Source organism: Nuphar pumila, chromosome 3 (assembly GCF_984573655.1).
Source record: "Nuphar pumila chromosome 3, dmNupPumi1.hap1.1, whole genome shotgun sequence".
NCBI classification, from domain to species: domain Eukaryota; kingdom Viridiplantae; phylum Streptophyta; class Magnoliopsida; order Nymphaeales; family Nymphaeaceae; genus Nuphar; species Nuphar pumila.
Genome location: NC_143251.1, coordinates 92,981,515 through 93,008,965, shown reverse-complemented (window position 1 = coordinate 93,008,965; position 27,451 = coordinate 92,981,515). Strand labels below are relative to the sequence as shown.

The 27,451-nt window shown below is 37.0% G+C and overlaps 2 protein-coding genes and 1 long non-coding RNA gene across 5 annotated transcripts in view; 1 reads left to right on the top strand and 2 right to left on the bottom strand.

Moving 5' to 3' along the window:
- Positions 1–2,422: 2,422 nt before the first annotated feature.
- LOC149843138 (serine/threonine-protein kinase Nek4-like) lies at positions 2,423–5,583 on the top strand. The gene is made up of 4 exons (XM_089999615.1): positions 2,423–3,662; positions 4,732–4,812; positions 5,072–5,114; positions 5,388–5,583. Exons 1-4 carry the CDS (start codon positions 3,624–3,626, stop codon positions 5,489–5,491), a joined length of 267 nt encoding a protein of 88 aa, XP_089855741.1. The 5' UTR covers positions 2,423–3,623; the 3' UTR covers positions 5,492–5,583.
- A 4,057-nt stretch (positions 5,584–9,640) lies between these two features.
- Positions 9,641–16,577, bottom strand: LOC149843137 (uncharacterized). 3 transcript variants are annotated; one of them, XR_016430850.1, is made up of 4 exons: positions 16,377–16,577; positions 15,578–15,685; positions 15,318–15,423; positions 9,641–9,911 (listed from the first exon to the last, which is right to left on the bottom strand). It is a non-coding gene; the product is annotated as an uncharacterized LOC149843137 (long non-coding RNA). The 3 variants fall into 3 exon arrangements; XR_016430849.1 differs by lacking the exon at positions 9,641–9,911 and having other exon boundaries at positions 11,791–15,423; XR_016430848.1 differs by lacking the exon at positions 9,641–9,911 and having other exon boundaries at positions 11,791–15,685.
- Positions 16,578–18,919: 2,342 nt separating this feature from the next.
- Positions 18,920–27,451, bottom strand: part of BIO2 (Radical SAM superfamily protein) — a 34,227-nt gene continuing 25,695 nt past the window's right edge. Inside the window, exons 4-6 of the mRNA XM_090001713.1 lie at positions 23,911–24,116; positions 19,841–19,980; positions 18,920–19,324 (exon numbers count right to left, since the gene is read on the bottom strand). Coding sequence (XP_089857839.1) covers positions 18,998–19,324; positions 19,841–19,980; positions 23,911–24,116 — 673 coding nt within the window. The 3' untranslated portion in view covers positions 18,920–18,997. The remainder of the gene's footprint in view (positions 19,325–19,840; positions 19,981–23,910; positions 24,117–27,451) is intronic.

Below are 27,451 nucleotides of genomic sequence, written 5' to 3'. Positions count from 1 at the left end.
AATTCTCATTATCACGACTCTTACTTAGATTTTTATAACACTTTATTTTAACCTTAATAGCTAATTTGACATCCTCGTTCCACCATGATGTATCCATACCTAGCGATGCACCGCCTTTAGACTCACCCAATACCTCCTTAGCCACCTTTCTCATGTCACTCGCTATCTTATTCCACATTGATTCTGAATCCTCCTCGAGACACCAATCAGCTTCCTTAACTACCTGCTCTACAAACATTCTTTGTTTAGCTCCTTTCACTGTCCACCACTTAATTCTAGGATCTATCATATGTCTATCCCTTTTGCAACATTTTCTAATTCTAAGATCTAAAATTAAGACTCTATGTTGTGTAGCTACACTTTCACCCGGTATAACCTTACAATCAATGCAACAACCCCTATCTCTCTTTCTAAGTAGGAGAAAATTTATCTGACTCGTATTAACCCCACTTTTAAATGCTACTAGGTGAGACTCCCTCTTCCTAAACCAAGTGTTTGCTAAGATCATATCATAGGACAAACCAAAATCTAAAATCCTTTCTCTACTTTCGTTTCTTTCTCCTATACCATAGCCTCCATGGATACTCTCAAATCCATCTCTACTAATGCCTACATGTCGCTCACCGTTGATGAAAAGCTTTTCTCCATAAGATATCCCTTGTATTACTCCATCTAAATCTTTCCAAAATTGACGCTGAATGGAATCATCTAAACCTACTTGCGATGCATAAACACTAATAATATTAATAATATTCGTACCTAATACTAATTTAATAAGTAAAATCCTATTACTCTTCCTACGGACCTCAACTACATTATCTATAAACTCACGACTAATAACAATCCCTACTCCATTCTTATTCCTATTTATTCTTGTATATCAAATCTTATATCCCCAAGGTTCTATCACTTTTGCTTTCTCACCTACCCATTTGGTCTCTTGTAGATATAAAATATTCATCTTTCTCCTACACATAACATCTACTAACTCTACCAACTTACCAGTTAAAGACCCTATGTTCCAAGTGGCTAACCTAATTTTATGGTCTTGAAATATCTTCTTTACCCTCACCCGTCCAACAAAGTGAGGGAACCCTTGCCTATTTGACATCACACCCGGGCGCCGGTGTGACGCGTCGCTTCTGGGCGACGACCTAGCAACTCTTGCCCATTTATCACTGCTTTCGGGCCTATAGAGTACAGCGCGTCGCTCAGTAAGAAATGCCCCAACGAAATTCTTATATTGGTTCATATTCATAAGGTGTGACTAAGTTTTTATGTTGATTGTCACTGGCCTACCGCAACCCTCCTTCTTTATCTGGGCTTGAGACCGGCAGTGTATAACTGATCAAAAAATATTATTAATTGATTAAAAATAAAAAAAGTCCGGCTCTTTTTATCCTAGTTTTCAACAAAAAAATGGAACTCACATGTCAAACTCGAGTTGTGTGTATCTTTGTGACAGAGCTCAAAACTGAGATCCAACAGAAATTGTCACATTTGGATCATGGTTCCAACCAAATCTGATCCATTCGTCTTCAAGACTGACTTAAGGTCCTGAGCATCTTGTTCTTTTCACATCTACCTGGTTGCCTCACAACAGAAACCCCTTCTAATTTACAAAATTGCAGAGCATCCTCTAATTCCCCCAAAATTACTGAAGCACCCTTGAAATTCAGACCATCTTGATACTTGATAGTGTGATGTAAACGGTTGGGATTCGAGTGAGATGTGGCCAATACCATATTCAATTAATTAGGAGTCAGGATGGTGACAACCTCATTCCAGATTCACCTTTTTACATTACATGTAAACATATTTGGATATCCATCAAATTCGGATATTTGTCAGATTCGGTAACAAAAAATCAAAACCATATCTAAGTTCGATTGTAATTAATTGGATATTGTTTTGGCTTACCTAATGCAACTAAATGAAATCGAATTCGGTCCGATATCGGCTAAAACCCTCTTAATTGACATTCGATACCGGTGCGAATTCCTGCAAAGTTTTGTGGGAGCAGGGACATGAAGGCTATATACACAATACTTGAAGGGTAAATTAGACTAACTCTCTCCGAACGATTAAAAATTTAAATTCGGCCGACATGCTTTAGAAAAAAGAAGCATGAGCAATCTTTCCTGCTCCATACACCCATATATTAAGGAGGGAAGAAATAAAGGTTTGGTTGTTGGTGGTGGAGCAGAGTGAGTGATGGAGTCAAGGATGGATGCCTATGAGGTATTGGAGGAGATTGGTAGCGGAGCATTTGGGTGTGCAATCCTTGTATACCACAAAGCAGAGAAGAAGAAGTAAGGTTTCTTGTTCCTTTTTCTTTGATTGAAATTTTAGTATAGAGAGCCTTGATTCAATTTATGGTGATTCCTTATTCTCATCAAGAAGTTTCTTTTTCAGTATGGTCATCTTGATTTCTGTTCAAAACTTCAAATTGATGAGCTTTTCAATCATGGAGATGATGATTTATTTTCTTGGCTTTTCTTCTTCTTCTTCTTCACAAGAGTTTGAGACCTTCTAATAGAATTAGAGTTGATTTCTTAAGTTGGCGGATAATTCCCGATCAAAGTTTGGATCAGATTCTGTTTTTTACTTTTCCTTTTTTCTTTTCTTCTTTCTTTTCTAATGAGTTTTTACATGATTCGGTATAATATTAACGCATCGAGATTTAGATGCAGTTCAAGGAATTTTCTTTGTTTTCTAAGCTAGTAAACAAAAGCTCTGTAGAATTGACCTGATCATTAATTTTCTTTCAAAATGAGTATAATAATGAAAAAACGATTCCTGTGAAATCAGTTTGCTTTTCTGCTCAAAGTGAAAAATCCAATATTAGTATTTTGATTCCATTTCTTGGTTTCGTTTATATTTTTAATGTAATTTTTTTACTTAATTAATTTGTTTTTCTCACACTAGATGAGTTTGAAATTCTAATATGGACTCAACTTTGTTTCTGCCCTTATATTTAAGGTATGTATTGAAGAAGATTCGATTGCCAAGGCAGCCAGAACCATGCGAACTCTCAGCCCACCAAGAGGTTGGTTTTGTAGAATCAGCATTCTGCAGTAGCTGCTTCCTTCAATTAAGACAGAAAAGCTACATATTCTTTCATTTTCTGGACTTAGCCATATGAATGACTGTTGGTTGTGCAATATTCCCACTAGCTACCTGAAATTTAAGCCTTCTTTTTCACATTACTGATTTGATTACTAACTGTAGATGGCAATGATTGCAAGAATCAGGAACCCTTTCATTGTGGAATACAAGGAATCATGGATAGAAAAGGTTAATTTTCCTTTTTCTTTTTTTTATTGTGGAAACTTATGGATTTCCTTTTTCTTTTCTTTTTTCTATTGTGGAAACTTATGAAAAATTCTTAACATTAATTACAAAAACTAATTATTTTCTACACAGTATTTGGACTGTTTCTCTTAATTGTAGACTGCGAATTTCACTTAAATTAGGTTCTGCTGTGTTTTTCAGGGCTGTTATGTATGCATAATCACAGCCTACTGTGAAGGAGGGGACATGTAAGGATTTTTCTCTCCAGAGAATGTTTGTTGAGTTTTGATCATGTTTCTTTAATCATTTGCTGGTTGTACAGGTCTAGAATGATAAAGAATGCCAATGGGAACTTGTTTCCTGAAGAGGTATTGCTTAGTTTTTGTTTTTGTTTTTGTTTTTGTTTTTGTTTTTGTTTTTTTGCTCATTCATGTAGTCCATGGTTCTCCATATTAACGAATGATACTGGCCACTGGTTTGAATGAGCAGTTGCCAAGATGATCAGCACTCTCTCGGTATTTACTCCTTTGAGTTAGTACCAATCTAGCGAAATCCTCAAAAGTCCATATTACTATTCATTCTGATTTATTTTAGCTAGTTCAGATCACCCTACCTTGGAATTGGGCCTATGGGTCCCTGATTCCAATCCCCAACCTTGTCTGTTTATGTCTTGAAAATCTTTACACCTTTCAATTGAAGACAGGCCTTCCCGAGACCCCTTAGTCAAGCAACTGAAGTTTTCAATAACCCTCACTTTGTTGCTATGTCATAAATGCTGCAGTAAAATATCTTAATATTTTCATAAGCCAGTAAAAATTGTGATATTTAAAAATACTGCCTTCTTTGAAAATATAATGTTTTTATTGCAATATTAATATTATCACGGGCCTATTTCTTTTATAGGCCAGTGTGGCGCGATGGTCCTTCCTTACCGTCGCAAGCCTTCCAGTTGCTCACTTGCAACTAATCTGTCACAAGCATAAAATGCTTCGCAAACCAGCAATGCGCCAAACTGCCCAATCTAAACAGCCTAACGGTCAAACATCATGCACCAACACTTATTCATGTGCTAAATCATTTTCATTGGCCCTAAGCACCACCTTATGCGTAGCTGCCTAGCGGAAGCTGATGAAGCACATTTTCAAATGTGAATTTTATCTAGCCCATGCCGCTTAGTGTATAGTCGTCTCATACCAGCTATCGCTTTCGAAAGGAGCACAAACTTGCCTTAGCCTTGCATGCCATAGAATGTATTGTGACTCCATACACACGCCACAGCAAAACTTCGTCATTAAAGGAACACGACCTTACAACCTCCAATCTGAAGACCAGCTGATGATTGAACACCATAAAGAAGACCGGTTGCTTTGGTGTTCATTCATGGTCCTTAGAACACATTTTGCATTGTTGGTCATTCATGTTATTTCTGCTTTGCAGAAGCTTTGCAAATGGTTCACACAATTGTTGGTAGCTGTAAGGTACCTGCACTCCAACAATGTTCTTCACCGAGACATTAAGGTAAAATGCAATATTCCTTCCTCAAACATAGTAACCTGCAAAAATTGCTTTTGCCTGTCACCAGAATCAACATGTACGAAGGCCAAGATGGATCATAGCCAAAATTCAAAAGTCCCAACTTTGTAGTAAACAGGATAAGAGCAAGAGCTAGCTGGTTGTTTAGTTCTATTATACAGTAGATATTAATACATTCAGGAGCTTACCTTTTGCTTTATCCTACTAATCATGTCTTGGTATCATTTGTTTCATCACTGTTCAGTGCTCCAACATATTTTTGACAAGATATCAAGACATTCGTTTGGGTAAGAGGCTAACTCAATGATGCATTATGTAAATTGTTATGAGACAAATGATGCCAATTTTTCCTTGGAATTGTTTATCTTGTCTGCAACTGTAGTAATTAAAGAAAAGGTGCAGATTCTCTTCAACCTCCCAACAGCATGACTGTATTACCTTAGCACCAGACTTCACTATTTTCATGCATTCTGTGCATTATAGGAAACAATTGATATTGTTCATATTCCATTATGTTGTACAAATAAAAAACCTGACCATGATTAATCAAAATCATGCAGGTGATTTTGGGCTTGCAAAGTCCTTGAAGGCAGACGGCCTAACAACTTCGGTAAAACTCTTGTTTATTCTTTATTTAACCGATTTTAGTCCATCTTGGAGTTGAAAAAAAAAAGGGAAAAAAAAGGGTAGAGGAGGTTTCACCTACTCCTCGTAAACAACTACACTATTGGCACTGTGTGAGCAAAATGAATTTATTATAATATAGCTACCAAGTGTACCTCTTGAACTATAGCTGATAGCTATGGTTCATTGGAAGAATCATAACGATTTAAATTGAGCACATGATAGTCTCTTGTTATTTTTCTCTTTCACATTTAATGCTATATTAATTGAAAAAAAAGAATCTTGCATTTGAAAGAGACAAAAGTGAAATAACACAAGTCACCATGCACCAAGCACGTCTTTATCATTTATGAGGCATTCTTTTTCAATGAAATGGGACAGTAAATGTTAACCCCAATCTTTGACAATGTTGGGCCAGATGGGTTTGTTGGAATTAAATATGTTCATGGTAAATCACAAATAGAGTTAGGTTGAGTGAAATGAAAAGTATGATTGGAGTTTTTGTTTCTGTTAGGCCAAAGGAAAACCAACCCCAAGTCACAAATTACACATTGGCAGGTCTCCAAATGGTAAAACCCTCCTCTGCCCACCCAAGAGTGCACCTAACTTCTTTTTTTTTGAAAGGCAAGCTGGGGTTAGGCAGACCCCTACCAGTTATACAACTATACCATTGGGTTTTGAACCTGCAACGTCCCAACACAAGGTGACGTGCACTAGCTTCTCCTACCAGACATGTGGAGCCCCTCGTTGGTGAGTACACCTAACCTTTACCATGCAGCAGAGGATGCCCCTGGTGGATTTCACTTCATGGTCTGTCCCACGTCAAGTGACAAACCATGGTTGCTTCTAGGCTGGAAGGCAGAGCTCAAACGCGTGATTGGAAGGTATTTTTAACAAAAAAAAAAAGCAAAACAAGTTTGGTATTTTATAAGATGAGGGCATTTTTTATGCAGCAGCGCTGCATGATGCAGCACCACTGCCACCACCGACAGCCATCTATCTCAACATTTCTGGAGATGGAGACCATGCCCATCTCGAGCAATGGCAAGATGGTGGCTGTCAGCCGCACTGCATCATGCAGCTCCGCTGCATATAATGTGAACAGTTTATAAGATAAACTCTTTATAGGTTGTTCCCTAAGGACCTCCCTTGTGCAAATCTCAAAGCAAAAGGGTTGTACTCTGATGGTTTTATTTCTCTTGAGCGACAATCAAAGTCAACTCAATAATTTTCAAGTGGGGATTTCTGTCCCTTTGCTAAGGCTACTTCCAAATAAGAATAGTATGTTTATTAGATACTTGGACTTTCTAGGTAACACATGGACTATTCATTATCAGAAAATGGAGGTAGGCGACATGAATAAATAGCCTGAGGCTGACTCTTCAACACATCTGGGACTTGTCAAGATTTATTAGACTCTGCCCAAGGTTCACTGAATTGGGGTGCCAAGTAAGGCTCCTGTGAGTACTGCGCCTGTCTTGAGTTTTGTCTCATACATATAGGGTTTTCGGCTTGTGTGGTTGTTCCCCGGTGGGGTAACCTTTGTCAGCCATGAACTAGTATTTAACAAAAGGTTAAAACCCCAAAAACAAAAAACAAAATTGTTATAACTTTACAATGCTTTTACCTTGACACTGCCTTGGGTTGCCCGAGTGGTTAGGGTAGCTTGCTCGATGGGTGTCTTTCGTGGGTTAGGACATTCGGGTTTACTATCCAGGGCAGAAGCTCATTAAGTGACCCTCTCTCTCTCTCTCTCTCTCTCTCTCTCTCTCTCTCTCTCTCTCTATATATATATATATATATATACATAGGAAAACCTGTATGTTCAAACGGCGTGGTTTTTTTTTTTTTTGAAAAAATGACAATTAGCAGCCACTTTGAACTGCCGCTTATTCTCATTTTTTCACCCAGAGATTTAGTGGTGGGGTCTCTCTCTCTCTCCAAAAATCATAGTTAGGTGTTTTATGCTAGATTAAATGTGTTTATCATTGTTTATTCATTAAAACATGTTTTTGATTTGCAAATGTGTATTTTTAAGAGGTAAAAAAATCAATGGTTGATATTGTAATAAAATCTGTATTCACATTTTTACATCAAATCAATTTGAAACAAAACTTGATTGTTAATAAAAAAAACAATGATAAACGCATCTAACGGTTCAGATCTAGCATAAAACAACTAAAACTATAAATTTTGGAAGGTCCTAACATGACTCAATTAAAAAAGGGGCTGCTGCAATGTTTACCTTAGTTGTATTTGTCAATACATTTTTATTATATGTTTTGTGTCTTTCTAAGTTAAATATTTTAAAATGAATACAAATATGACACAATGAAAATTAAATCAACATACACTATTAAAAATTGTGACGAAATCATCGTAAATCACTTTTTTCAAAATAAATCATCGTAAATCACAAAAAAGGCAATATTCTGAATTTGTCACAATTTTATTGTGAATTTGTAGTTTCATGAACTTCTGGGGTTTCATTGCTATAAAACCCCACAAGAATGAGGTTCTCATGAGTCAATATGGCAAGGATAAAAGTGAAAAATCGTACCACTCTGGCTTGTGAACACCACCAAAAAACATAAAAAATCGAAATCAACTTCAGTGAGTCAAAAAAATTTGGTTCCAAGTCACAAAGAGTTGACCCACATTGACAGCTTTGGCAAGAGCACCCAAGTTCATGTAGGACTAAAAACCTACTTATTTTAACCTAACGCCTCTCTGAGTGCTTAGAATATATATGATTTTGTATTTTGATTCTTAGCTTGTCTACTAATAGATGAACATGATGTTATGAAATGAAGCTTCACTTGTGATGTTTATGAATGACATAGTTAACTTGTAAAACTTTTTCTTATTGCTATTAAGTACAGGTGGTGGGCACCCCCAATTATATGTGTCCTGAACTTCTTGCAGACATTCCATATGGTCTTAAGTCAGATATCTGGTCTTTAGGTCAGACATCTTATTTGCTTCATAAATTTCTACATCTTCCATTGTTCATGCCAAACATCTCTAAATACCCACTGACTGTGAAGCATATGTATGCTCCTCTACTACATCTGCATTTGCTCAAGAGAAATAATAGGATATAGCATCTAAGAGCAAAGCTAGACAGTGGATGTGCTCACAAGGCTCTGTACACCTGGATAGGTGGGTCGGTTTAAGGAGTTCAAGTTGAAGACCGTTAAGAGTTCGATACGATACTCAGAGTGTGTCCCTTGCCTTGGGCTGAAGAAGCAGGTTCCCAGATGGGCAAAGGGGTTGGCCAAGGGCTTTTAACTACTAGGGGTAGGTCATATGACAGGGCGCCAATCTCCTTCGAGCACCACACCTGAACATGAGTTCGCCTTCGTTAAATATCAAGAAGTCATAGATGTGCAATACTGAGATGTTGATACTTGATCATGACCAAGCATCAGGGATGCAATCACGGACAACATCGCACCTATTTAATCAGGAGTCATCATGATCATCATAAGTGGCATTATCTTGATGATGATGATGGTCCATGACAGGAATTTTAGAACAAACGTGTGGCCATGCTTTGCTTCATATTGTTGGAAAATGCTGCTGAAACATATACTTAAAAAAATAAAGAAATTGCTTGAAAGCACGCATATGAGCGCTCTCTTTAAAGCAATAATTGCCCCTCTAAGATTGAATCCTACGGTTGACTGCAACTTTGTTTGCAGGATACAACCAAGTCATGCCTTCTCTTGTTAAACAAGACCTCACTAAGGAGGCCGCCTACCACGCCACCATCATCTTTGAGTAGTTTTATATAGGAAAGAAAAAGGATGTGATACAAGAGAATGAAATGGATGATTATCTCACAAAAAATCCTACTTTATATAAGACTAGATTCAATGATAAAAAATAAATGTTCAATGATTATATCCAATGGCTAGTGAGTACCTCTAAAAACAGTTAACTCAATTAAGTATCCAACGGTCATATAACGACTAGTTCATTTAAGTGTCAAGTCAATAGTTTCAGTTAGGTGAATGCATAATTTTGAGACATAAATCCAACACATTTCTTAATTTATAAGTCACGCCTTGGTTTATCAGACCCACAGGATGACTCGTTGCGTTGGTGGTATCACATAAACCCACCAAACCAGTATCCCTCGGACCTAAGGTTAAAGCGAGGTAGAGTCAGAGTCCAATGCAGATAGCAGTTGGTCAATGTGAATGGATGCATCACATGCCTGTGGGGGTGTGCATGTGTACAAGATCCTATCGAACTCTTTGAATAAGATGGTCCAGTACTACAATAGAAAACCACTTGTTTTAATAGGCAAGCTGGGAGATAACCCCCGTGGGATTCAACCCGGGACCTCTCGGTTGTGATAGTGTGACCAAACCTCATTCACCCCATCTTATAGAGAACCGCTTGAATGACTCCTTTTGCAGGTTGCTGCATGTTCGAAATGGCTGCACAAAGACCTGCATTCAGAGCTACTGTTAAGTTACCTCTACCTTTTCCTTGGTCCTCTATCTCTCATGTGTGTGTGTGTGTTGTCTGTTCCATCACAATGCTGCATCTGAAGACAGTTCCAACAGGCTACTAACACAAGTTGAACAGGACATGGCTAGGCTAGTAAGCAAGATAAGCAGGTCTTCCATGAGCATACTTCCCACCGTCTATTCCTCCTCTTTGTAAGCCTCTTAGCATCTATGTGAACTTGTTATTATATTTTTTTTTTGTCATATTTATAATTTCCTTACTTCATTCGTATGAAATGATTGCCTTATGGAATGCAGCAAGTGCTTGATCAAAAGCATGCTGAGAAAGAATCCAGATCTTAGATCAACTGTAAGAAACCCTTCTGATTATGTTTTCAAATAACTAGTCCATCTAGGGTCCCAGGTGAAGCCCACTGAGACCTTAACTTGATTGAATCGACGTGTGTGAAAATATTGGCTACACTGGTGGTTTCCAAACCTAGTTGTAACTCAAGAGCAGGTCATGTTGACTAAATTTGACCCCATAGATCTGTTCAATGTAGTCCAAATATAGAAACCGACCCTTGAATCATGTGTTTTCAACATAAAAGTACGACTTTTGAGAAGTGAGTATTTGATACATTATAGGCCACAGATTTTTCTACTCCAGAAAAGTCCTACATAATGTTGGAAAAAACATGATCGGAGGGCCGATCCCTACTAACCAAACATGCATCTGAAAGGTATGATCTAAACAATAAAAAGCTAACGAAAAGGTAACGTTTTTCACTTGTGAGTTTTGAAGCCACCGGTGTAGCCAACTTTTCCTCAAAACTTGTTCGACTACCTGAATTCTCAAAATAAATATGTACAAGTTGGTCTGAGTCTCAAGTTGGTGTGCCTGCTACACACTAGGGTGCTCAGTCACACAAGTCTTTCGAGTCAGTTTGTAGGATGTTTCAATGATGTTTTATCATTCCAACTGGCAATTGCAGGCTACAGAACTCTTAAGACATCCCCATTTACAGAAGCATGTGGTTGAATGCTTCCCTCTCCCAAGCCCCATCTACTGCCCTTCTCCAACAAGAGCAACTGATGCACATCAGAAAACTGGAAACTTAACATTCACACGTTTCAGCAACTACTCAAGCAGTGACAGAGATAGCCCAAGAAGAAGTACAAGCACTTACAGGGACATAGATTCTGCAGAAGCAATAAGATGCAGCAAACAGGCCCTTCTCTGTCAACCGTTTGTTGCTTCCTATGATGCTTACAAAGATAGGCAAGCTAAAAAACCTTGCAGAGAAAAGACACACACCATTCCCACACACACAAAGGGCCTGATCCCTTCAGCAAACCAAAATGCAATACTTGGCAACTCGGCTAATTTTGATCGGGTTCTGAGCTCACCCAGACTCAAATACAAAGTTGATTTGGGCCACCAAATCCCATCATCAAAAACTGTGAACTATGAAACAAGAATTCACATTAGTAACTCGTCATTGGAGAAAGAGAATGGATTGAAAGAGTCACAAGTGGGTGCTAGCTTAAATCGTGATGTATCCATCCAAACAGAAGAACTTTTGATTGGCTCATGTGTGAAAGGAGAGAGGGATAACAGAGGCGGTCCGACTCAAAGTCTTGCTGCTGCCACTGATTGTAGTGCAAATTGTATAATCACCGAACCCCGGAGATCTTTTCAAGAGAGAGCTGATGCTATGGAGTCATTACTGGAACTCTGTGCAGACTTGCTTCAACAGCAAAAACTTGAAGAACTTGCAGGTGTGCTGAAACCATTTGGGAAAGATGGAGCTTCTCCAAGAGAGACTGCTATATGGCTTACAAAGAGCCTAAAAGCTCTCAATGAAGAAGAAAGGGGCAGGCCCAAAACCAGTGAAAACAAGCCATCCGAGCTCAAAATAACTTGAATTTTGTTGATCAATATACTGGAGCAACTCATCGTCAAAAGTCGATGAATTTCTCTCATGGTACTAACTCAACAAGGGAAAAGCCTCAGCAAGGAGTGTGAAATGATTCAAGAAGAATGTATGGTGTGTGCAAATAATTTCCTGTAATTACTCTGGAAAATTTTATGGAAAAAATATGCATCTAAATAATTTTGAAGTTCTCTCAAGAAAGGATCATCAATCCGCTCACACAATACCTAAATCAGGTTGCCAGTTCAAATATGACAGTTCATTCCGAAGAATAACAGATGTTTTAAGTTGCAAGATAGTTCTTTGTTCTTATGTCTTAGTCTAACCCAAGGTTACAAGAAACTCCACTTACATGTGAGAAACTAGTTTCTTGGGAAACCGTTTCCGAAACCAGAAACCAAGCATTTTTGAAACTTGTGAGAAACTTCTAAAAATATATGAAAACCCATTTTAAATTGTAACGTCCCTTAAAAATCCAACCTTTTAAAACTTTCCCAAACCTCAAATTTTGAGAAAAATTTAAAAATTTTTATTTATATAAACAATTTACATGTTTCCCAAAAGTAATATGTCAACAAGTTCATCTATGGTCACATTCCAACCGTTCCAAATATTAGATGGCCCACCTAAGCGCAAGCGCGAGTGTATATTAGCCTCCCAGTATCAGATCCAGTACAAAATCATCCATAGACATAACTTGATTGAGACTATTACTCTAAGGGCTTCTCACATGTGAAAAAGAAAATGCGGAAGACAAAATGTATCAAGATTTAAGATAATTAAAGAGTTACATAAAAATTTAAAGTTTTAAACCATATGCAATAACATAATAGGAAATAAATGACAGAATTTAAAAATGTTCTCGTTCCAAAATATTATACTTCCTTAAATGTAAGGATTCAGACAAAAAGTAAAATGTACACAAGTTTTTAACTATCTATAAATATTGTAAGGCATCAACTAGGGGTAGCAATCGGGTCGGCGGGTTGGCGGGTCGGGTTGGTGGGTCAGGTCGGCGGGTCAAAATACATCAACACAAGCACGACCCGTTTATTAAACGGGTCGGATGTGGCAAACACGAACACGACCCATTTATTAAACGGTTTACCCGACACGACACAGTTAACCCGTTTAATAAACGGGTCGGGTCGACACGACACGACGACCCGTTTATTAAACGGGTCGACCCGATAACATAGACATTTTTGTTTACGAATTGGTTTGGTTCGGACTATTGGTCAAACAGGAGTTAGGGTTAGATAAGTTAATATATATATATATATATATATATATATATATAAACGGGTTGCAGGTTGACAGGTTCGTATAAATGGGTTGACCCGCCCGCCTAACCCGTTTATTAAACGGGTCAAACGGGTTGGCCGGTTGGCATACCCCTAACACAAACACAACCCATTTAATAAACGGGGTAGTCGGATCGACCCGTTTACAACACGAACTCGTTTAAGCCAAACCCTAACCCGGCTAAGAAGCGGGTTGGCGGGTCGAGTCAGATTTTGCCACCCCTAGCATCAACCATATGCCCGTAAAAAACCAAAACCAAACTTGAAGAATGCAATTCAAGTTGAAATGATGCAATCAAGTGTAATTCTCATCATTTTAAAAATGAGAGTCAAGAGAATCCACATGATAATAAGAACATGATATAAATCATCATTCATTTCATGGCATTCGTAATTATATCACTTGTATGCATGGGAACTCAAATTCATTCTCATTTTAATTCATAGCATTCAATTTCATATTCATTCATACACATGATAATCATTTGCATAAATGAATGAAACTAACAATTTATAGCATACTCTAAAGTGAAGTAAAAATACAATATATCATGTAATACCATCGTTCACTTTCTTTATACTCAAAAGGAAGATGCTCATGTCCAACTTATGACTAAGGCATACATTATTTCAAATACATATTCACATGTCATTTATCATAATATTTATGCATTTTGCAATTCAAAAATCATAACGGAACAGGTCTTATATTGACCCTTCTCGTGTGCCTCACACACATAAGCACCTCATGTGCATCAACCAAGCCCTTGACTTGTAACAACAGGTCAAAATCACATGACCAATCATAAACATGTCTTTTTCATTCACATGTAACAATTCATATGTAATAATCATGCAACACCTTATAAGTCTCTACATGCTCAAAATATATGATTATGCATATGGAAACTGTTGTCCTAAAAATCTAATTAATTGTTTCTCTTGTTATTCAAACCCATCTGATATAAAAGAGGGTATAAACATCCAGAAACAACCACAGGAGTATTCATTATTCTATGTATTTTTTATTGCCCTCCTATAGCTTAACTGGTTCTTTCCCGAGCGATTCAACCCTACAATGTAGTGGTTGGGAGAACGAACCCATGATCCCAGGTCTTGGCCTACGCCAAACCAAAATTGTCGGCAAAAAATCGAGCATGCATCCCTAACTCTGCATAGCTATGGTACTACCACCTAGGACTCACTGGTAGACCTATCCCCTAACCTCCGTGGAACGGGGACAAGAGGCGCCTTCAGCCCTCGAAACACAACATATCCCACGAGGCTTGTGCCGCCCTTCCCTCTCCCGGGATAACACGAGATCGGAACGGATCCAACCATCTTAGAGAGCCCAGCCTTGTTGGCGCCTCAAATGAACCCATGGTCCGAGGTTATCTTTATTATTAAGTCATAGGTTAGAGCCAAAAATTATATTCCCACAAGATAACCCTCGCATGCCATCATGCATGAATTCACAAGTCTATACCACTTGCATAACTCAAATTTACATGCTCTCGTGCATAATACAAAAATTTATGACACTTGAATAATTCAAATTTGCATGCCCTCTTGCATGTTCATATCAAATTTGTATTCACTTTCATATATGACTCTATCATGTCATGATTCAATTATACATGTTCGCATACATAATTCAATTCTAACATGATTTCATGCATGATTTAATCTCAACATGTTTAACACAAGATTCACTCATATGAGCTATTATGCATGCATAAATAATTTCACTATTTCATGCGCAAAACACATCACATCATATTTGCACACATTAACAGGATACTCAAAAAATGTAATCATCATCACAAGCATGATACATTAATTTTAGGCATGTTTTCATGATACAAATTTCACATGCATGGCAAGCTCAATAAAAAATAATGTCATGCAAGCATGTGATGCAATCAATTCAAGTACAGCAATACGGTCAATCATCTATTTCACAACAATGTCAAACATGTACCTACAACAAAAATACTCCAATATCATGCTAGCTACAAACCATGTCCAGCATGGTCTCCAAACTATAATTGTCAACAGTCTTAGATATCCACAACTAAGTGAGTGTGTGAGCAGAAGAGTGTTGCATTCAAAGAAGTAATTAACTTGTGATGTGCTTGCACCACTTACTTACCACGGGTATTTACCTAATTTGTTGGCTTTTGCATTTTTCTTTTTTCTTTTTTTGCATGGCATTTTTAGCCGCATGCGATGTTTAGTACTAGGCATCGCGCAATTTGCTCAGCTACGCACCTGCAACGCGCAATTTTATAAACAATGCAATACAATTCTAAACTATTTCTAGCAATGTGACTGTGCTACAAATTCAATGTACATGCAAACTAACTTTCATATTTCTATCATACAACATGAATTACATTCTAAAATTTTAGTTTAAGAATCCTACCATTTCGATGTGACCAAAGGTAAAACGAAACTTGGGGTCCTGAAAGTCCAGGGCAATTGTCGCACAACGCGATATAATTGTCTCTCTCACAAGAAGGGAGCGCTACCGCTGCACACACAAATGATAAATACTAAATATGCTTTCGCTCACCCTATTGTCGCATGCTGCCCGTGCATCACCCTAGTGATGGCACACACACCGAGGTACTTAAATCCAACAAAAATATATATGTATACTTATTAAAAATCCAATCCAAAACACGGAAACCAAATTGGAAAGAAATCGACGATGTCAAGGTATCCCTACTATTATGCGCAACAGCCTTACATGATTCCCAATGTCCGGAATGGAGTGTGCAGGCTATGTTGCGAAAATAGTAAGAATCGGTCAGCATAAAAGAAAAAGAAGAATTAGCGAACAAAAAATCAAATTAACAACATATGTGTAATTCAGCCCATTAACAAAAAAAAAGAAAAAGAAAGTGAGATCAAATCTCACGCACATTTGTGATTCAACAAGAAAGGAAAAGAGTTTTGATCGGTTGGGGCTCGGGTTCTAAACAGATGCAGCAAGAAACAGAAGAAAAAAAATCTAAATGTAATCCTACGAAATAGTGAAACCCCCCTGGTTGGGTCCATTTTTCCGGCAAGAACAAGGATTCAGCCACCCACAGTGGCTCGGATTCTGTCTAGATCGGGGAAATTGAACCCCAGAAACAAAAATAACGGTAAATGGGAACGTATTGCTAAACAGAGGAGATAAAAAGAATAGGGACATTCGGATAAGGGTAGCGGCTTACCAAAAATTCCGGCGTTGGTGGTGTATATGCAGGGAAACTCAATAGCAGGGGTGGCCAACACAGTGACCCGCAGCAATGGGTGGTGGCGGCCTCCGGTCGATGGTCAGACAGAGGGGAATGCGAGAGAGAAAGAGGGCGTCGGCGATGGCGTTGCTCCGGCGGCCTGGGGACGGGGGAGGAAAAAGGAGAAGAAGACTCAGGGGCGGCTGCGAATAGTGAAAGGGAAGAAAAGAAATAAGCAGGGGTTTCGGGTTCTACGGGGGTGGGTCTCACCGAGTCCGGATCAGACCCGGTTCGGCACGACCCGAAGCACGAAAATAAAAAGAAACGAAAAGAAAAAAAAATTGTAAAATAAAACGAAAGAATCTCTATGATGAAATGGGTAAATAAAAAATATATAAAATAACACAGGAATTAAACTATTTAGTGGCTAAAAACCCATTTTAGATCAAATTTTTGGTTTTAAAAAATAATACTCTATTCACTTAAAATATTTTCCAAAATTTATTTTATGAATAAAATGTCCTTTTTACGAAATCATTTTGAGAACCATTAAAATATGTCCTGTTAAGTTTGAAATACCTTAAAAAAATGCTTAAGTGGGTTTGTGATTTATTAAAATGATTAAATTGCATATCTTAATAGTATTTTATTTACGTAAATTATTGAAATAAGCATTTTACCCTTATTTGTCAGAAAGATAAAATTAAACGTATAAAATACATGAAATTGACAACAACAGATAAAAATATTTTTTTAACTCAAAATAAAGCAATTCCTTTATTTATTTTCTTTTTAAAAATTTACAGGTTTTACATAAATCGAGTGAGAAACCGTTTAACATCACATGTGAAACCTTCTCATTTTTTACCAGAAACATGTTTCTGTACATTTCTTTCAAGTTCTCCTTAAGAAATTTATTTTTTAATAAAAAAATTGAGATATGTGTGTTATTCAAAATTTTAATAACTTATTTAAAAAGCTAAATTTTGTAAATAATTTTAATGTTACGAGAATTAATATATTAGATAAAATTGGGAATTTCAAAATTTAACTATATTATTATTTTTTATTTCTTGATTCGATCTAAACCTATGTTGCATTTAAATACTTTATTTATGATATTTGATATTTTATTAAAAGTAAGCTAACTATGCACTCATTTATATAAAACGTAGCCAATTTTATAATAGTTTTATAATTGTAGTCAATGTAATCATATATTTTACTAAGACAGATTATTAATCATTACTAATTATCAAAATATTAGTATAAAAGTAAAATGTATGTAAACTTACAATATTCTTCATTCATGCACATTGGCGACATTTGCACTTTTGGTACACACACACACACACACACACACATATATATATATATATATATATATATATATATATATATATATATATATATATATATATATATATATATATATATATATATATATATATATATATATATATATATATATATATATATATATATATATATATATATCGTGGCGACCTTGGTCTAACCCAAGGCTCTGCATAATCAAAAGAGCTAAGCAGCACCTAAGCATTAGCCTCTCTAAATGCTAGCAACGCCTAATCAGGACTCTCCTCGTCAAGTGCCTAAGAGTCACTTAAAAATCCACAAAGGAATATACATATTTAAAATAAAAAGTACTAAAAATCACAAAAATAAAAAAATAGAAAACTTAAAGGATTAATATTTGTTGCTATTGAAGGTAAAGAATGATGTGGAACTATTGAGCTGGAAATCATAGGTTCAAGCTTTATCGACTGAAACTGATCACACGTGGTTTTTTGCTAAAGATCAAACCTCGGATTGTGTTATTTCGGTCCAAAAGTATGATTTTTTGAGTCATGAAATTTTAGTACATTGTAGACTGTTAATTTTTTAAGCCCTTAAAAAACCTGCTCATGTGCCACAATCATATGATCCAAAACTCATTTCCCACTAAACAAAACTTGTAGATAGATTTAATCTTCAAAAGAAATCTAAAACCTATGATTTACAGCTCGATAGTTCCATATATGCTTTCAATAGCACCAAATATTAACCCAAACTTAAATGTTTAGAAATACACAATCAAAAGATGATTATAAATATTTTAAACATTATAAAAAACAAACATAAAATACCAACATTGATGTCCTGCCCCCACCTAGGCACTTAGGAGCTCCAAGGTGGTAGGCTTGCCTCTGAGTCTCTTATGCAGGATTTTAAATATTAAGTTGACGACACGAGAATCTGAAGAAATGGGTGAATTCACCAATCAACTATGTGAAAGACCATGCACTCAAGTACCCTCCCTTTCACTAGCTAAGTCTTACGATTCAAGACTCAATTGGTCTAGCAAGTAACATCATAGACAGTCTCTTGACGTATGCAAGTCCAAGTCAGCGAGTCTGTGTTAAGCTTTCAGTGTGCAACGTAAGTTACAACAGTGTCCCAATTTGATTCCAAATCTGCCAGTGTTTAAAATATGAATAGATTAACCCAAGCAATGAGAGCCTCAACGGGAACAACACTCATTTATAATGCAGGAGAATTGAATTTGTTAAATTAAATTGATGGTGTTGAACAAACAAAAATTAGTCACTATATCCAAGTTATCCTGACATAGATATTGCTTCTTCACATTTCTGAGTTTCGGTTTCCTCAGCTCTGCAGCCACAGGAATCTGCCTCACCTGAAAAGCTTGGAGCTTTAGGAATGAGACCTAGCACCTTGAACATTAGCTGGTCCGCATCAAAATCATTGTTTGGGGTTGTCAACAACTTGTCTCCAGTGAAGATGGAATTTGCACCAGCTAGAAAACACAGTGCCTGCTCCGACATGGAAAATTTGACTCGTCCAGCAGACAAACGCACCATAGCCTTCGGCATCACAATCCGAGCAGTTGCGATCATGCGAATCAGTTCCCAGATCTCAACAGGCTGAGCAACTTAGAAACATTAGTTGTTCAACAATAACAAGAGCAACCATAATTATGCAAAAGATGCTATATTAAAGAATTGCAAGTGTAAGAAAAAAGAGCAAAACAATCGCAGTGGATCAAGGCTGTGCCAACGAAGCAACAACTTTAGGAAGGGGATCACGATGACCTTAGTTCAGTGAACACTTATCTCCCAGATCACTTCCACAAACACTAAATATTAATTTTTAAAATAAACGAAACCAAGAATTCATTGAATAGGGAAACAATGGAACAATTTGAAATCCAAGACTCCAAAACTGAGGCTGACATTAATAGGATGCCCCAATTGAATGAAAAAGAAGTGAAATCAAGTCTACATTGGATAAAGTTGGTTCAAAAGTCGGATAATAATACACTTTGACTCAAACAATGAAAGTTTCCCCCCTTTTTCTTTTAACATATTACAAGTTAGTAAGCAACCCAATAAGCTACTACAATACAATTCCAAATTCTAAATAAAATGGTAAAATAGTACCTTCTGATCTTCAAGAGGTGTACCTTTCACGGCAACCAGAGCATTGATAGGGACACTCTCAGGGTGAGTTGGAAGGGTTGCCAATGTGTGAAGCAAACCCACACGGTCCTCTTCGGCTTCTCCAAGCCCAATTATTCCTCCTGCCATTGCAGGTAGACAATGTCTTATATTGTCTTCAGCAGAAAGAATGTTCACATATACCAAATAAGAGTCAGGTTTGAACCACATGAAAGAACTAATATAAGAAAAGGAAAAGACCATAAGCTGAATTATGAAGTTAACATTGTTAAAATTACTTCAGTTCCATCCCAGCACGGCCAATGGGTTGCATACTATCATTAATTAAAAAAGAAAAAGAATATAAAAGTTCATAATTTAAGAAAACTACTATTCTATGGAAGTTGAGCGCTCAAGACCTATAATTCCATCCCCTGCCACTAGAAAAGGCATCAATATGGATTATAATCACATATGCAAATTAAAGATGTGACAAATTTATCTTCCGAACTCTGTTATCTGCATTCTAGCCAATGTCTCTGTCATATTGAAACATCCACCAGGGCAAACCTTTCTGGATACAGACATAATAGATGCATCGGGGTAGATCAAGCATGAAGATCAAGATGGTATTTATTCAAGAACTATGTTACAGGACAACAATATGAGTATCAATGCCAGACATGGGTTACGAATTATCAGATATGCAAAGCCTTAAAAAACTAGACACAAATGAGCATACATCCATACACAAAGGGGGAAAAAACAAAAAGAAACTTTATCTAACTAGTAATAAGTTACAAAACGTATGAGAGAGAGAGCACCATTTAGATTGTGACAAGAGGAGAGAAGATTTCAACACCTCATGGCAAGGTTGGGGAGATTTTTTTTCTTTAAAAAAAATATCTAGCACATCGAATGTGACTGACTTAGATCCTGCTGCACAATCAGAAACCCTTCCCCTTTTTTTTCAAAAATAGATCCAGATCCATGTTTTATCAAATTTACATCTCAGGAATATCTGAAATTACAGTTATTCTTTGTGATTTTTCACAGACATGCGGATCTGTTCAGAGATAAAATTGGATCTTTCCAGGGAAACAGCTTACCAACAATGATTGCACAGTACAAGTTTTGGCTTTTGTGATTCATTGCTAAGATATATATATATAAAGAAAGTTGCATAAAAGCGCTTCTTGAAAACATAAGGGTATCAAAAGTTAAAAGTTGGAATGTCACATGACACTAGGTGTTCACCATCTCCAATCGATCAAACACTACAGTTCTAAAACAAGTGTTTGAGCCATGTCCACCTGTATCCAATGTCATTGTGGGAGTCCAAAATCGCTGGACAACAATATATCGGCCCCTACAAGTGTTTAGGTAATATAGTATATTTATTACTTAATTACTACTTTTTCTTTGGGTCATTTTTTATGCCACGCCGCTACATGCTCGGTATGCAGCTCCACTTCTGCTGGCTATCCATCTCAACGTTTTTTGAGATGCATACCACACCCATCTCAAGAAATGCCAAGATGGATGGGTGTCAGATATATATATATAGCACCCGTGCTAAATATGGAACGGTGCTAAATGAAACATTTCATTGGATTTCTGGTGTTTTTTCGAAATTCTGACCATGCAGATGTGTTCAGCATGATTGATTTACTAAAAAACGACACTTGGATCATGCATTTTGGATAGAAAAAATGGTATTTGGAGTCTCAAAAATTTATGAAAATTGTAGGCCATTGATTTTTGAAACCTTATAAAAACTTATCCATGCATCGGAATCAAATCCTCCAAGAACCTATAAAAACAAGCATATAGATCACATTTGTATGGTCAAAAATTCAAAAAAACACTGGAAATCCAATAAAATATTTCATTTAGCACAGTACCATATTTAGCATGGATGTGAACAATAAAAGAATGAATGAGCTCAAAAGAACAAAGAAGGAGACAACCTTGATTTCTCTTCTATATGTGGCAGCACATGATTTCATATGCATCAAAACTCTCAAAGGGGTGGAAAGTTCACTCTTAAAGGGGCTGATCTAGGTCGACTGCGGTAATAGAAAAAAAGAGAAAGTCCATGAACCAACTGGATCGACCCCTTTCTCCTTGCAGAGAGAGAGAGAGAGAGAGAGAGAGAGAGAGACCCTTCTACTTTGGAAGGGGGCTTGTTGACCCCTTTTCATGGGTTGGAAACCAATAAAAATAGAGAGAGCAAGAGGGAGGGAGCGGCGAGGTTCCATTACTAGGCTCAAGTATTTGACACTTGCAGGTACAATGTGAGAGAAAATAGAGTTTAAATAAGGTAGACACAAAGTATCCAATATTGGACACTTTGTGTCTACAACACTTAAAAGTGTCTGACATGCAACGCGAGTGTCTATTTTTCTTGGACTCTTTTTTGCTAAAAAAATGAAGTGTCTGTTTTGTGTCTAGAAGTGTTTGTTTTTTTATGACGAAGGAACCCTCACCGAGAACCGGGTCACTAATGGGCCCGCCTCCCTGCAACGTAAAACTCTGGGTTGGGGACACGACCACCCAGCCTTATGTGCCCCAACCATGTAAAAGCAACAGCAGCCCATGTGACAGCAGGGTTCGATCCTGGGCCTTCAGCTTGACACAGAACCCTGCTTACCACATGGAATAGTGTTGGCGTCTAAAAGTGTTGGACACCAATACCTTGATCATCAAGAAATATCAAGGTTAATCTATATGTATAGGGTAGTCTTTGGTACACACATCCATACGGTATCAACAAGCTGAAACTCATAGGTGCAAGTTGTTTCGACTCAATCTGACACCATATGATCTACATGTTTTATTCAGTGAAGATCAGCCCTTGGATCAACAGATTTTCGATGTCTGAAGACTCTGAACAGGTTTTTTCAGTAATCAAGAATTCAACAGATGCAATTTTTTCAGCTCAAAAAATTTAGTTTTTGTCAAAAACAAATTTGACCCAAGGGCCGATATTCACTAAATAAAACATGTAGATTATATCCAGTGTCAGATTGAGTCGAAACAACTCACACCTATGAGTTTCAACTCATTGATACGTATAGACGGGAACACCAAAAACATATATATATATATAGAGAGAGAGAGAGAAAGAGTAATGTGTTCCTTAGGCCCCCTTTTTCGTTAGGTCTCATTAGGTCCCTTCAAAAATCATAGTTTTAAGTATTTTTTCTCACATCTAACACCGTAGATGTGACCTATAGGTTTTGCTTAGTGGAAACCAGATTTTGGCTCACCGGAATCTGACCTGTATACAGGTTTTTTCGGTGATCCAAAATCAATGGCTATGAAGGTACCAGTTTTTCCTGGCTCATAAAAACATGTTGTCATTTGAAAAAACATGATCCAAGAGTCGATTCCCACTAAATCGATCAGGCTAAACACAGCGAACGATTCAGATCTATCATAAACCACTTAAAAACTATGGGGCAGAACGAGAAATGGGGCCTAATATGTTCAGTTCACACACACACACACACACACACACACACACACACACACATATATATATATATATATATATATATATATATATATATATATATATATATATATATATAGTCGTGTCCACATATCTAGGTTTTGAAAGGCCCTCCACATTCAACACTTCATACCTGTGTCTCAGAGCAACACTCGTGTCAGTGTCCAAGTAACATTGCTGGACACAATTATGTCAGTCCCTTGAAGTGCTAGGTAATATAGGCTGAGAAATCTAATTCAACCATTCATCCCAAGTGTGCTAAAATAAGTGTACCTCCTGCAAAAATATGATCATTGCCTCCCAAAAAAGAACACATCTCTGAATGATTATTTTTCCAAATAGGACCAGAAAAAGGATTATAATTCTAGGAACTGGAGTTTGCAGCGAAGTACATAGGGAGCAACCGGGCAGGTACTTGGACTGAGAAGCAAGTTAGTACATTTAGATTCAAAGTTTCAAACCTGATGCACCGAGTTCCTATTTGAACATGGTGTGGCCACCAACATCAAGAGACAGTATTTGAATCAATCTTTACATTTTCTACTGTTTGGAATACCTGAACAAATGCTGATGCCAGCCTCACGAACATATTCCAGAGTTTTCAGTCTTTCATCATATGATCTCGTTGTAATGATTTTTGGATAATACTCCCTTGAAGTATCAAGGTTATGATTGTATGCTGTAAGCCCTGCCTTCTTAAGTTCCTCTGCCTGTGGCTTCTCTAGCATCCCCAAGGTGCAACAGACCTCCATACCCATATTCCTATAAAAAAATTTCAAAAAGGAAGATCTAAGAACCAAAACTACATCAAAAGCCAAAAACAAAATAACAGGCAATCTTTTTGACCCTTGATAGATGGAAGAAAAGAAATTCTTCCAATAACAGCAACAATAATATCTGTTATGAAGTAAAAGAAAAAATAAACAAACCCATTGACTAGTTCTTAAACTACCCTATTCTAAACTGTAACTAAGCAGCTTATATACGAATGAGCAAAAAAGGGCATGATTAATATTCTCTATTGCATTAACTTAAACAGTGAATGATGATAGGTACGCAGAGAACTTTGTTCACACTTTAAGCCAATGGAGATTGTTATCTTAAAAGTTAAAAAAAAAATTATCTCATACAGGAAGGTACACAGGAGGCATAACTTCACCTATATCGAGGTAGAGAAAAATATGTGAACCTAGTCTTATGGGCCTAATGTATGAAAGAAGGTATTTGTTCCTTTTTCTGGCAAGATGGGGTTAAGCAGACATTTTATGTTAAGTTTGATGTAATATATGTATTATTATTTTGTGTGCTACCCCTCTTGCTATGTATATGTACATTTCATTCTTTTTAGGGGTATTCTTGTAATTTTCAAATTGCTGGTGTAGAGTCAACTGTTTTTGTCTTCTAGTCAGGTAGAGGTAGAGTCAACTTTTTACCTTCTAGAGAGGTAGAGTGGAAGTTTCCCCTATATTGTTGCATCTCTCTCATGTTAGAGCTAATGAAGTTTTTCTTCTCATCCTCTTCTTTTCTCTCTCTCTCATGGTTGGAATCCTATTGCTTTGATATATTATCCAAGTCATATCCAACCTTAGAAAGAGGTGTTCGATGATCATCTAGAAGGAAGGAATAAGAAACTCCATTCTGGTGTCTCATTTTGCATGCCCCAAAGAAGGGCATTTGTACACTTGATGCAGTTTGGCTCATCTGAGTTGGGGCTTTGTCATCTCTTGATTTTAGATGTTTTCTAAATCAGGAACCATTATGATCGAAGGCATACTTGATTTTATATGGGGTTTTTCTGATTTTCTTTTTGTGGTGTGAATAGTGACCAGATCTGCATTTTCTAATGAATCCATGCATATCAGTGGGTTTTGACGCTTCTTACTTGATGTATTTGGGTTGTTTTTTTATTTAGAAGCATTTTGGTGAAGTGTAGGAGGTTGGACTTGGTTTTTCGGGTGAGTTTTGATGAAGTTTTGAGGGTTTTATTACAGGTGGTAATAGTGTTTTTAAGATGTTGACCAAATTGGGTTGTGATACTAGGCTCAACAATGTCTTGCTGGTTGTGACTATTGCATTAATTTGAGCCATCTATATAAGTTTTTTAGTCATCTATGGTTGTGTTTACCCTAGTTTGAGGGGTTTTCGGTGTGTTGAGACTTGAGGGCCGTATTGGTCTCAGTTAGTTGCCTTTGTGTTGTACGTAGCATATTGGCCTGATCTTATCTGATGAACTATTTTCGTATATAGTTCTTTTGGTGGTGTTATGTTGTGATATTGTCTTGCACAGCCTTGAAATTGCGGTTTGGGGTTTAGGTGTAATATGGAAGAGAAAGAAACCATTCAAGTTATTCTTGTCAAGCTTTTTGGAACTAACTAAACATGTTGGCTTGAATGTGTGAAGATGGTGGTGATGGGCTTTGGTTATGACACTAAAGTGAAGCCAAAGAAGAGTGATCCCAATTATGACAGCAATGTGGAAGAATGGGGCAAGAAAAATGTGAAGGAGAAATCATGGCTTTTAGACTCCATTGAGCAAAATATTGCTATGAATATTCTTAGTATGAAGCTGTTGAGGCTGCACGGGTCTATTTGAGGCAAGTCTTTGAACAATCAAATCGGGCTCAACAGTATCACCTTTGTGAGGATTTGTAAGGCTTTGAGCCAAACAATTGGATGGATCATGGTTGGATTTCTCGCTGATACGACTCGGGACTCGGCCGAGTCATATCGGATCAGGACACTAGCAAGTCAAAAAAACAGGTAAACTCAGCATTGACCAAAAACCACCCGATTTGATAAAAAAATCAAGTGACTCGGTCGAGTGTAATGCAAAAACCTACTCAAAACCGCCCAAAAAAGTACCAAAATTTGTATGAATCGACAGATTTAAACCGATACAAATAGGCCAATTCAAGTTTTAAGTAAAAAAGAATAAAGGAAACATAGGATTTTGTTTGACCCTATCCCTCTGGCCCTCTTTCTTTCTCCCCTCTCACTCCCAGAGTTGTTGTTGTTCCCTGTGCTCCCCTGGCCCTTGCGTTTGTCGTCTCCTTCCTCCGTTGATTCATCAACGCTGGTGGCGGTAACTTCCGACGAGCCCCACAAAGCCATAGGTAGGCAGTCCTCTCTCTCTCTCTCTCTCTCTCTCTCTCTCTCTCTCTCTCTCTCTCTCTCTCTCTCTCTCTCATCGTCTAGCCCCTGATCCCTTTTTTGTTCTTCCCAGCCCTCATCCACCTGTTTGGGCGTCTATTGCAACCCTCTCTCATCATCTATTGCGACTATGTTTCAGCGAGGAGCGTGTTTGCTTCATCATCCCCAATTTCTTTTTGTTATTGCAAATGTAACTAATGGAGTCAAGGTATTTGTTCTCCCCTTCATCTGTTATTTATTTATTTTTTAAATTTTGATATGTGGTTCTGATATTGATCCATCTTTCCTAACTTGGGTATTTGTTTTGTGGGCATTTCTTATCTTCATTTACGGATTTGTGGTTCTGATATCCTGTTATTCGAGCATAATATTTGCTTTACAATGATTTAGGCAGTTCTCATGTTAGTGCTTTCTTTTTTCAAAATTTTGATTTGTGGTTCAGATATTGATCCATCTTTCCTAACTTGGGCATTTGTTTTTTTGGGCAGTTCTTATCTTTATGTAGGGATTTTTGGTTTTGATATCCTGTTATTCAAGTATAATATTTCCTTTGCGATGATTTAGACAGATCTCTTTGTTAGTGATTTCTTTTTCCAAAATTTTGATTTGTGGTTCTGACATTGATCCATCTTTCCTAATTTAGGTATTTGTTTTTTTGAATCATTAGCATATTTTTATTATGAATGCATATGCAATAAATATATGATGATGCATTTTAGATGTTAAAATTAGCTAAATATGAATCATATTTAACAAAACTTGTTTTTTTTAGTTTTTATGATTGATTTAGGACCTTAAGTTAGTTTGATTTTTATGGTATAAAATCATAATATATGAGTTTGTTATATTTTTTTAATAAATTAAAAGAAAATTCTTGACTCATCTAAGTCACCGAATTGCAAATGGGTGATCCGATACCAGGTTTTGAGAAAGCCAACCATGGGATG